Source organism: Arachis hypogaea, chromosome 3 (assembly GCF_003086295.3).
Source record: "Arachis hypogaea cultivar Tifrunner chromosome 3, arahy.Tifrunner.gnm2.J5K5, whole genome shotgun sequence".
Taxonomy (NCBI): domain Eukaryota; kingdom Viridiplantae; phylum Streptophyta; class Magnoliopsida; order Fabales; family Fabaceae; genus Arachis; species Arachis hypogaea.
Genome location: NC_092038.1, coordinates 23,190,635 through 23,203,243, shown reverse-complemented (window position 1 = coordinate 23,203,243; position 12,609 = coordinate 23,190,635). Strand labels below are relative to the sequence as shown.

The following is a 12,609-nucleotide window of genomic DNA, read 5'->3' as shown; positions in this document are numbered from 1 at the left end:
CGCTTGCAAGCGTTTTCACTTAAAGCAGTACCATTTTTAATCCATTGCTCACCGTAGGAATCTAGACCTCAAGTAGATTATAATAGAAACCTGTTTTAAGGAATATACCTTTTCTCGAATTCAAGATATTCAAAGTCTCAAACATGTTTTGAAGATTAATATAATAACTGGAATTGTAATAGAGAATAAAATGGAATAGTAACTATTAACCAAATGCCAATCAAAGTGCATGATTAAAGATGTGGTGAAGAAAACAGAATGAAAGAGCAAAATAATTAACACTTAAAAATTATGATATAAAAATACTTCTATACAAACATCCAATTTTGTATTGTTATATCAGCATATTTCATTCACATCATCAACTACTCAAAAATTCATACAAATAGAATGGTATAAAGTTATTTTGCACTATGTATACAAAAAAAATGTATATATCTAAATTAAAAATATTAACCGTGAGATTAATAGAGTGTAGGCACAAGATTACGTGGAGATCATTGATGAATGCAGCACCAGATTAATCTCAGACCATTATTTTACCTGGAACAAATTAAAAATGCTGATGTAAGTAAGAAATATGTTTAGCTGATGAGTGCCATAATGAACATTTGATCAAATTCTGAGTATATAATACAGTTATCACCTGTATTTACTAGTAGTAACAATACCAAAAAATTCTGCTTCCCCATAAACTAGATGATTGCACAATACAAGAAACAAAGAGTGAGTATGATGCTCTGGTTGAGTGTATTTCTTGATTCTCTCAATGCACATTAACATAAGAGATATGGAGTATTCAAATTTTACATATAACAACACAAGCACTTTTTTCCCCTTATAATCTGAGGGCTGAGTTGATTTCACATTGAAACAAAGGTTCTTAAGGATCTCATTAATTAATATCCTGGTATTGCAAGCTGCAATAAAAAGTCAGATATGAGGAATACTTCTATGCATTAAAATTGGTCGAATGAGAAGGTTTTACCTAGCTATGATGGAGATTTCAGACACAAGGACATTTCAATTGTCCCATGAAAGAAGTCCCTACCTTGCATTTGGATAAAATCTCATGGAAATTCGTTAATAATTGGTCTATCAGGAAATATACCAGTGCTTGGAAAACCACATTGTGGAACATCTTCAGTGCATTGCTTCCAAAATACAATTAGATTTTTCTGTTTGCCTCTTGGAGCCTTCAAGGAAGCTACGCCAAATATTCGCATTTGGTGGAAAAGGCATGCTAGTGATGATTTTCTCAGCTTCTTCAATTTCTCCACGTTTAGCCAGGAGGTCTACTATACAATGGTAATGATCTAGTTCTGGCTGAATCCCATAAGCAGTTCCCATCTGTTTGAAAATTTCCATCGCCTCGCTTACCAATCCACCATATCTGCAAGCAGAGAGCACTGCTCTCAGAGCTAATGCATCCGGCTTCAACCTGAATGATTCCATATTTTTGAATCTCTTTAGCGCTTCATGTGGATAACCATTCAGCCCGAGGGCAGTAATTAAAGCTGTCCATGTAATAATATTTTTGTCAGTCATTTCTTCAAAAACTTTTACCGAACTATCAATGTTTCCACACTTTCCATACATGTCAATTAGTGCATTGCAGATATAAGTGTCCCAGTTATAAAGGTTAGTCTTCATAATAAGTCCATGAAGAGAACTTCCCAGATCAAGACGACAAAGCTTGGTGCACACGCATAATATACTCATAAATGTGTAATTATCCGGTTGTATATGTGCAACATGCATATGGTTGAAAAGTTCCAAAACCTCATTATAATTATTGCTACGAGCACAAGCTGAAATGACAAGGTTCCAGGATACAGTATCAGGGCTTTCGAGCAAAGAAAGGAACTTTACCGTTTCATAGTATTGGCAAGTCCTGTTATAGATTCCGGCAATGATGTTTGAGGGGACTAGAGGAAGTGAATTACTGACTTCCTTGACAAAAGAAAGTGCTTCAATTATGAGACCGTTTCTACTGTAAGCCATAACAAGGGAGCTTAATACATATTCATGACTTTCATACCCCATTTTTATAAGCAAACCATGGAGCTGACGCGTGTTCAATACTGATGATGACTTAAGAGAAGCAGAAAAGGAAAACTCATTAACTAAGTGACCTAATTGTAGCATTTGTCGTAGTAACATAATCGGCATGGAAGAGCATTCATTCGAGTAACCCACCATCAAAGCATTCCAAGACACAATATTCTTCTCTTCTATTTGATTAAAACATTTATGGGAACACATCATGTTATCAGATTTAGCATAAAAGTCTACCAATGCAGTACCTACAACAACATCAGATTCGAAACCATTCCTGATTACCTTAGCATGGATAGATTCTCCACAAACAAAGTTCTTCAAACTAGCACACGAGTCTATAACAGCTACAAATGTGGCCTGACTAGGCACCAATCCCCTTCTAGACATATTCACAAACATCTCCAATGCCACTTGAGATCTCCCACTTTTCACCAATGCGTCAATAATCGTATTCCAAGACACAACATTTTCAGCCGGAACTTCTTGAAACAATCTTTGTGCCGAGAACATGGCTTTGCATTTCACATACACGTTAATCAGACAATTAACCAAAGCAATGTCACCATCAAACCCACATTTCGTCATCAAACCATGAATCATTGCACTATATTCCAAATCCTGCTCAGGATCAACAAGTCCAGACAAAACAGCCACAAAGGAACCTTCTGACAAAGCAACCCCTGTCCTCACAAGATCACGAAACAAATTCTGGCAGTCTCCCACAAATCCATTACGTGCCAGAATCAATAGCATTATATTCCAAGTCACCAGGCTCTTATGGACCATATCTTCAAATGCAATAAAAGCTTCATCCAAACATCCATGCCTCCCAAACAAACCCAACAAAGCAGTACCCACAAAAGCATCAGCATCAAAAAGTCCACTCTTGATGCTCAAAGCCTGCAACTGCATACCCTGACAAATGCTCAACAATTCACAAGATAGTAACCCACTCAAAGTATATTGTGTTGGAGAAAAGTCAGAACCCCTCATGTGGCAGAGCAGGCTCCAAGCATCACTCACATCACCACGGCGACTATAAGCATGGATGAGCATGTTGTAAGAAACTACCGTTCTTTGGGGCAATATATCAAACACTCGACGTGCATGAAGAAACTCACCAAGGGATAAGTAACGAGAAATGACATTGTTGTGGACGAAGATGGATTGGTTTGGAATGGGACCCATAGTGATAGAGAGTGCATGGAGGCATTTAGTTGCATCAAGGGTGCAAGTGATGGAACACGATTCAACAAGCTTGAGGAGGTGTTGGCCATGTCGGACAATATGTCCATGGCAACTCATGCAGCTAACAACCCCGGCGCCAAATATGGTATATTTGATTTGATTGTTTCCTAAAATGATGCAAATGAGTTCCTAAAATTAAAAATTGAGAATTTATAATATTGTGTTTTTTAATTTGATAATAATTTAAATTTTCTACATATATTACGTTATACATGAATACATCTATAAAAAGCAACTAATTGCAAGCAGCAAGCATTATTGATTAATTGTACCTAACTCAAAACGGTCCCGTTACACATTCAAATTTTTTCGTCATCCAAGATGATCCAAACCCAACAAAAACCAATCTCATTAGTAAGTGCGAGTAAAACACACTCCAACTCATCCACTAATCTAGCTGAATGATGTGCTTCACCTATTAATGATTTTCAATTGTATTTTTTTTTTAGTAATATTTGTGTTTTCCTATTAACTAAATTTTTTTTATCTTTCCAAGCAAAATGGTCAAGAAATCAAATTGCCCAAAAGTACCGAAAATATCAATAACGAACTCGTATACAAAAAAAAAAAAAAAAACCACGTGAAAATAAACACATGACTAATTCCATTTGGCACCGAAATGTATCGCATACAGCACCAAAAAATAAGTATGGGAACTTGTATATAAAAGAAAGCACATCATAGTAAACAACACAGGAACTACTTCCATTTAGCACGGAAATATATAGCACACAGCACCAAAAATATAGTAAGGGAAAACTTAACTAGATTGATTGAAAAAACCATTCAAACCTCCTCATTTGAACCAAACTCTCATTGATTTATGTAATCTGAACTTCAATAAACCTCAACACTTATTCACACACACAAAAACATAACAGAAAACGAACTTATTCGGCTCATAAATAAAAGCAACCAGGGGAACATGAACAACATAGGAACTACATTGATTTAAAGCAGAATTAAAACCTCCTCGATTTGATTTGAATCATAAAAACGATCCAATTTGCTCTGGTTTAATTGATCTGAATTAGAATCATCCATTATTATCGAAAGAAATTCTGGACAACAAAGAACTGATTTCACGAAGACTAGAGTCGCAAATCTAAAAATTTTGATAGAAAAGAGGATAAGTAGAAAAATCTGCGGAGAATGCAGCAAAATCAAGCAAAACAAGTGCAAGAATTCGAAAAAGAATGAAAGTCTGGCTTTTACACAACATTCAGTTATAAACAACTTGGTTTGAGATGAATAAAAGTGGCGCGTGGGGCATGTTAGGGGTCTGAGACGTATTTTCTAACTTGGTTGGACTTGGTTAGTTTATTAGCTTGGCCACCTAGCATTTACGAATTCAAAATATCAAATTTCAAATTGGAGTATATGAAAATAACAATATATACAATCTAAGTAGCTAACCATTACCAAGTATTTCAGTTTAGCAATTGAGGAACTTTTTATGTGTAGTTGTATTACCTAAATTTTAAAATAAAAAAATTAATAAAATAAAATTAACTAATAGTGAAGTAGAACTAAATCAGTAAATTAACTAATTAGCAACATCAAGTATTAAATCAAGAAATCAACCAATGAACTAATTAGCTCAATCAGGAATTAAATCAACCAATCAACAAATTAACTAATTAGCTAAATCAAAACAATCAGTTAACTAACTAGTTTAGCTTTTTTCTTATTCGATACTATATGAGACCTCAAATACAAGAGGAGTACTCCTAGCTGAACAATTATGCTAGTCCAAAGAAAGTTCAGAAATTCAGTAACACATACACCAAGCTTCCAAGAAAACATAAAGTAACACAGGTACTACTAGTTACTGCAGCAGCATCAAGTCGTCTCCCATTACACATTATACCCCACAAGTCGTACTCCGAGCATATATATATAGAGAGAGAGAGAGAGACACACACACACACACTTGTGATTTGTTATGAGTGAAGTGTGGAAAGTAAAAGCATCCAAGTGATCCAAGTTTCCAAACAATCAAGCATCAATATATAAGCACAAATAAATTAAAAAAAAAGTGAAAAAAGAAATAGAAGATGGAATGCACTTCAACAAGCAGAGTGAGAGTGATGGTAGTGGTGTTGATAGGAAGAAAGACTAGAAGACTTCTTGAAGAAGTTTAAAAAAAGTAACAGAAAATAAAAGAGATTTGGCATTTTGTGCAAAGCCGAAAAGAAAAACATGTCATTTAATTGGGCTTTAGAGCTTACAAAAATGTGCTGAGAAAAGAGAAGAGGGGGGAGGGGCTTAGATAAAAATACTAGGAGCCGTCCCTATTGGTTTTCTATACTTCTTCAAATAGATAAACTGTAATGCATAGTTGTCAGAACCGACCTGGTGAATGGTGATCGAATCGGTCAGACTACTAGGTCACTCGGTCTCTAGTTCAACTGGTGAATCACAGGTTGAATCGATTGACCCAGATTTATTTAAATAAAAATATAAAATAATCAAAAACTTAAAATTAAAATTTGAAATACATGTTTTCACAAACATTTTAACAATAATCAAGTCTCAAATTTTAAAAATAACTAATACGAAAATAGACATAAAATTTGTCAGCATTATTACAATAGTATCTTAATTTGACACAATAAGAACAACAATTCATAAACTAAGTCCAAGGAGTAATTTCAAAGCATAAGCTTCTCGCAATATATGCATAACAAATAGTTTTTCCATATTCAACTAATTGTTTACAATGGCTCCATGCAGGATCAGTTTTTCCTCTATTATTATTTGTTTGGGTTATGATTGTTGCGTCAGGAGTTGATCCTTGTTCTTGGGACAATGGTGTTTGTGGTGAATCCATCTTAAAATACCGTAAAAGAAAAAACTTCAATCAACTAAGTAACTAAGAGCAAAACCAATCAGCATCATTACAACAGCAACAATCAACAATCAACAAAACCACTGCATATTCATAATCAGCAAAACCAATTCATAAACAATTCAACAATCGACAAAATCATTCATAATCAGCAAAACAATTCATAAACCAATTCAACACTCAACAAAATCACTGCATATTCATAGTCAGCAAAACCAATTCATAAACCAATTCAACAATTAAATTAACAAGAATAACATTTCAACCAATTCAATATTTCAAGTTCAACCACTGCCATATTCTAATCAGATTCATAAATCAATCAACAACAAAATTAACAGAAATAACATCAATGAATCAACTATTAAAAATTAATATAGAATATTAGAATAACGGGAAAAAAAAAAAGCTTACCAGTTGACTGTTGTTGCAGCGGCAGAATCAAGCAGTGCAGGCAGACAAGCAGTGCAGTGCAGGCAGCAACACCCACGGACGACGAGAAGCAACAACCACGCACAGCTCGAGCACTCACTGGCGGAGGGAGGCGCGGCGAGAAGCGAGCAGCTGAGGCGAGCAGAGATGGAGGACAGAGGCGAGACGCGAGCAAACGAGGCGTTGGGTTGGTTGCAGTGATGGCGGACGACGACGACACGCTGCATGAACTAGTAAACACAGCTCGAGGCCTCGAGCACTCACCGGCGGAGGCGCGGCGAGACGCTGGCAGCCGACCACAGACAGAGGAGAGCAGCGACACGCGAGCACAGGACTCGGAGGATCCGGCGAGAGGCGCGGCGACTGCGGCGAGCGTGCGGTGGCGGTGAACGGAGGTGGACTGAGCCGCTGAGGTGACCTCTGATGGTGTCTGGGGGTAAGCCGGTAAGCTCCCAGCCGTTTGTGAGAGTGAGAGAGAAGGGGGTGTGGGGTTGTGCTTCAGAACTAGGGGGTTTCTTGAATCCGCCGGTTCACCGGTTTTGATAAAATCCGACCAAGTCAAACCGGTTCTTACCAGTTTTGCTCCTTATCTGGTCCAATGATCAGTTCGGACTTCGGACCGACCAAAAGCAGGATTGGCGATTTTTCCGATCCGACCGGCCGGATCAGTCCAATTTTTACAACTATGTGCATATTATTGGACTAACGGATCACATTTTATTAGCTATTCTAAGAGAGTGAAAAAGGAATAAATAAATAAATAACCTAATTATGTTTTCTAGTCAAATTAAGGAATCTAATGTCTCTCTGCCACACAGCATGTTTGAAAAGGAATGAAGAATGAAAAGATATATCACACAATCTATATATCTTGGTAATGTACTTTAGAAATCCATTAAACCCCACCCCTAAAAAGAATATTAACCAAGGAAAAAAATCTAACATTAACAAGGCAGTTGAAGTAGTTGAATCAAATTCACTAATATAACGGTAACTAGTTCTTTAACTGTTGAAACTATTAAGCCTTAGAGCAAATACAAAAGTAGTGAAGCAAATTCAGTCTGAATAACAAGATCTTTTACATAAACTATTAAATATATAATTGTTTATGCACTTTTACCTAATAACTTAAGTTTTAGAGATAAATAATTTGATAACAAATATTTTGAATATTTTAATTACTAACTTAAGGCTAATGCACTTAATTATGTGATGTGATGACATGTTGGAAGTGTCACCAATAAATATATCGTTAAGAAACTTAAAACCATTACAGAGAATATATATTTCACTTGATCATTTTAATTCAAACAAAAAAATCAATTACAAAAATGATCAAATAATCAGATATCAATTGAATCAATTTGGTTTTTATTGAAAACTTTATTATAAATTAATGATTAATTGGAATTTTCAAAACTTTGAGAATAATTCATACATGACAAAGTCATTTCTAAAAATTGTATTCTTAGCAACAATATTTCTGGAAATAAAAATCAAGAAGAGATTTTGTCTTTATCCCTCTTTATTTAAGATTTGGATTCTCTAAAGTTTGAATTTTACCAAATCCCTTTATTTAAGCCATATTTATCATCTCAAACCATATTTAAGCCTCTATAATTGAACATAAAGCTCTAAGGCCCTTTACTTATTTACCAGCAATGATAGTTATAACTTATAACTTTATAAGCTACACTGATTAAATAAAGGCTCACTACAATGTAAAGTATGTAAGATTAGCTAAAGCCTAATCAAATAAAGGCTCCTTGACAAGAAGATCAACTTTCTCATGAAGAAATTTTAGCACATCCTCTCGCCCTTCCTTTATAAGTAACTGTCTTAACTTGGCAAATGTTGAACCAGATGGTCGAATTCCATTTTCTATCATCTCTTCCATCAAAACACATGCTTTCATAGCATTGCCCTTTTGGCACAACCCATTGATGAGGACTGAATAGGTGTGCAAACTTGGGACAAACCGTTTTGACTTCATATACTTCCATATTTTCATAGCCATCTCTAGTTCATTTCTCTCGCAAAACATTTTTATCAACATTGTATAGGTATCAGCATCCGGTTCGCAAGACTTAACCATCCGGCGGAAGACCCTAAAAGCTCTATCAGTCTCTCCCTGGCTTATCAAACCGCTTATGATAACATTGCAGGTCCTTGAATTAGGATCAACACCATTGGATTCCATCTCTTGCAAAACTCGATGAACATTTTTGAATTTGTTTGCTTTACAGAAAGCACCAATCAATGCATTATACACCACAACATCTGGCTTGATTCCCTTGCTTTCCATCTCTATGAATGTGTTGATAGCATCTTCAATTCGATTTTCCACCCCATATGTGTGGACCAGGACACTATAAATAAAAGGAGTTGCCCCGCAATTGTTAGCATCCATTTCCTTTACTACCTCTACAGCTTCATCAACTCTTCCGGCTTTGCAAAGAATGTCAACCATTATTCCATATGTGACAATATCCGGATCACATCCCATGCAAACCATCTCTCTAAAAACCTCTCTTGCTTTCGGAAGACTCGGGGCCCTTCCCCATCCATCAAGCAATATGCTATAAGTTTTTGAGTCCGGGACAAAGCGATCCTTCATAGAGTCAAAGATCTCCTGAGCCTTTCTCACATTCTTGGACTTGCACAATGCACTTAGTAAACCGTTAAATGCAGCAAGATTTGGAGATATGTCATATTTTTCCATGACATTAAACGTATAAATGGCCTCATCTACCTTCTGAGCTCGGGCATACTTTCGCATGATGATACAGAAAGTCTCAATATTCAACATCCCCTTTTTCCTCATAGCATTGACAAGATCCCACATGATCTGGTATTGCCTTATTTTGGCCAAAGACTCAATCATTGAGTGATATGCCTTGACGTTGTGTGTGTAATTTCTCTGCTTCTCGGCCCACTCGAAGAACCGGAATGACAACATACCGGCATTCTCAAAACTCTTGAGGACACTCTGGACCAAATCCGGTGAAACTCTAACACCAGTTTGATTAAGAGCAGTGTCCAGTGCCATTGGAGGACATGACATCATAGTCTTGCATACCATTCTAGTTGCATCTGTAACCTCTTGAACTGGTTCACTTGTACAGTACAATTTGGCAAACAATACCCATTTGGATAATGGTTTTTTCCTGTTGTCAAAAACTCTGATCATTGTTCCTTCCAAATCAAACCTAATTCAACACAAATAAACAAACACATGGTGGGCATCACATGTTACTATATAATCTAGTGGTGGTTGTTTAATAGAACGTACTGCATAAACAAATATAATCTAGTGCACCATTTATGGGAGTGAATCAGCAATGACATAGTACAATGTTTCAATGTGCATTTTTATTTGACAAAACAACCTCGTCATTTGAGTTGCTTTTCAATACACTTGTTAAATCAATAGATAATCAACCATCAAACCGATTTTCAAGATAAAACTCAAAATGAAGCACCACTTCCAGATTTGACAAATGTCATATATCAAGGAGGTATGCTGTCATACTAAAAGGGATGACAATTCAGATCTCGGGGCAGGTTTTTTCAATGATTGACTGGGTATAGAGTGGATTTTAGGTAACATTTGCTGATTTATGTTTGGATATGGGGCAGGTGTTGGTAATGGCTCCCACGCCCTATTGTTAATTTAGTTTTATATGCTGTGTGTTAAGACTATTTTGATGTTCTAAGGCTATTTTGATGGATTGTAAGACTATCTCTATGCTATTTGTTGTTGTGAACAATTCAAAATTATTTTTATACTTAATTATATTTTTGAAGAATTTAATCATGCTTGGAATTTTATTTATTTAGTTCAATTTGTTTATTTTCATGCTATAGTTTTTCTAAAGAGAAAAATTATAAATCAATTAAATTCCAAGGTTCCAACAGAGCAGGTACAGGACAGGTATACATACCTGCAGGTTTGGTGTGGGATAAAAATTAAGATATCCATAAGTAATGGAGCGGAGAATGGGCAATGCATAGGTGTTCAGGACGGATATGAGTACTCAAATACCCGTCTCACCCCGCCCCATTGCCATCTATATATACTAATAAATTTTTTGTTAAATGACCATTATATTGTTAATATTAATCATTTTTTTCATGCTAATTCTCTATTTAACTGGTATATTATTTCGATCTAATAAGGATATGATAAATAATAAGTAATGGACAACATTTTTAAGCTTCATTTTGAATTTGGTTGTAACCAATTAATGTTCATGCTAGAAACATGAGTTTAGTGTGTTCAATAATGGTTAAAATCAAGAATATAAAATCTTGAAATCAATTACATTTTATTCAGTTTGGCCTAATAAGCATGATGTATCATGTCACTTTCTACTTGGCTAAATGGCGAACAGAATGGACTCACACTTCAAACAGTCAAAACTCATAAAGAGTGATAATTTTCAGTTCTTTATCAGAAGCTTCTTTACCGAACAAACTTTCTCTTATTTTCATGAGAAACCGACAAAAATATTTGAAAAAAAAAAAGACAGTGGGTGAAGAAATGTACCAATTTAGCTATTGGAGTGGGAAAAACTCATTAGGAGGTTCCCCTTTTTCTTTCTATAGAAAGCTTAAATAATTTATTAGGAGGTTCCGCGACCAACCAAACCGAATTGAAATGCACTGTTATCAAAATGCCTAAATATCACAACCAAGAAACAAACCAAGAATCAAGAACAAAATCAGAACAAAATACAGTCTAGATCCAAGAATCACAACCAAAATCATAATAGTATTAATATTGAATAAAAAAAAGTTCAACAAGCATCAGAACAGAAAAAAAATAATACAATAACAGAGAACAGAACAAATAATTACACAATAATAAAAAACAGTCCATCCATCAACCTTAACCAGGATTAGAAAAATCAGAACCATGAAACTAACGAAGAACAAAAATCATAAAAATAATCAGTTCAACCATAAACCATAACCACAATCAGATTTTCTCAGGTCCAAGAACCACTAATCATCAAACCCCAGTAAAAATTGTGGATACAGATTTTTATTGCAACAAATTTCTTTCAAAAAAGAAAGGAAAATTCAGAACAGGGAAAAAAAGGCATGCAGTTACAAAATAGAAGAAAAAAAATCAAGAACCAACCTGAGGCAGAGCGCAGATGCTCCATTCTTGATGATGCAGACAGAGAGTGGCAGAGTGCAGGGCGAAGTTGACTGTTTCACACTGCACTGAGGACATCATTGAGGCCCGACGACACGGCGGATGCTGCTCCGAGCTGCTGCTGCTGCGTGGCCAACGGCGGCTATGAGGAAGGGAAAAGGGGAGGAAGCGACCGCTGGTATGGCGTCTCGGCGGCAGCTGCTATCCGGCGGATGGCGGAGGAGAGTGCCGAGGAGGTCTGGGCTCAGCACTTCAGCAGAGTGAAATTGAAAATGAGGATTGGGGCTTTCGAGGGTTGAGAGGCGCTGTTGGCAAGATTCTAAAAATCGAACCATCAATCGAACCTCTCCGGTTTAACCGATTTAACTGGAATAATTATTTTATGAGTATATACCCATTTTAATTTTCAAAAAATTTCGGATCAGATATTTTAGTTTCTAACTAAAATTAATTACTCAATTAGTCCTTAATAATTAACTCCGTCAATCACTTAGGTGGCATTATTTTCGACGACAAGATAGAACATGATAATAAAACAGAGACAATAAAACAGAAACAATAAAATTTATGTTTTATGTATTGTGTTTATATACGATAGATAATACACTAATGTAATGTCTGTATTATATTTGAATAGACATAAACAAAATTAAAATATTATACAAAATGACCAAAATAGACATGTCTCTCTCCTTACCCTAACGCCTCCCCAAACACCAACTGAGTCTCTCTTTTTCGTCGATCTTTAAAATCTAAAAATCTGAAAAATCTAGCTAAACTCCTTTCCTAAAAATCGCGAAGGGATTAGGGGAATAGGTTTCTTTCCATCTGCGTCTTTTGCGGCACCAATCCT

The 12,609-nt window shown here is 35.8% G+C and overlaps 2 protein-coding genes across 5 annotated transcripts; both read right to left on the bottom strand.

The window, feature by feature from the left end:
• Positions 1–275: 275 nt before the first annotated feature.
• Positions 276–8,043, bottom strand: LOC112789875 (pentatricopeptide repeat-containing protein At3g58590). The gene is made up of 4 exons (XM_072231743.1): positions 8,031–8,043; positions 6,575–7,174; positions 1,112–3,416; positions 276–920 (listed from the first exon to the last, which is right to left on the bottom strand). Exons 1-3 carry the CDS (start codon positions 8,041–8,043, stop codon positions 1,144–1,146), a joined length of 2,886 nt encoding a protein of 961 aa, XP_072087844.1. The 3' UTR covers positions 276–920; positions 1,112–1,143.
• A 169-nt stretch (positions 8,044–8,212) lies between these two features.
• Positions 8,213–12,315, bottom strand: LOC112789874 (pentatricopeptide repeat-containing protein At1g77360, mitochondrial). 4 transcript variants are annotated; one of them, XM_025831982.3, is made up of 3 exons: positions 11,739–12,115; positions 11,142–11,272; positions 8,213–9,801 (listed from the first exon to the last, which is right to left on the bottom strand). In XM_025831982.3, the coding sequence occupies exon 3, from the start codon at positions 9,780–9,782 to the stop codon at positions 8,340–8,342; it is 1,443 nt and encodes a 480-aa protein (XP_025687767.1). In that variant the 5' UTR covers positions 9,783–9,801; positions 11,142–11,272; positions 11,739–12,115; the 3' UTR covers positions 8,213–8,339. The 4 variants fall into 4 exon arrangements, with proteins under 4 accessions (XP_025687767.1, XP_025687768.1, XP_025687766.1 ...); XM_025831983.3 differs by having other exon boundaries at positions 8,213–9,759; XM_025831981.3 differs by lacking the exon at positions 11,142–11,272 and having other exon boundaries at positions 11,739–12,315.
• Positions 12,316–12,609: the final 294 nt, after the last annotated feature.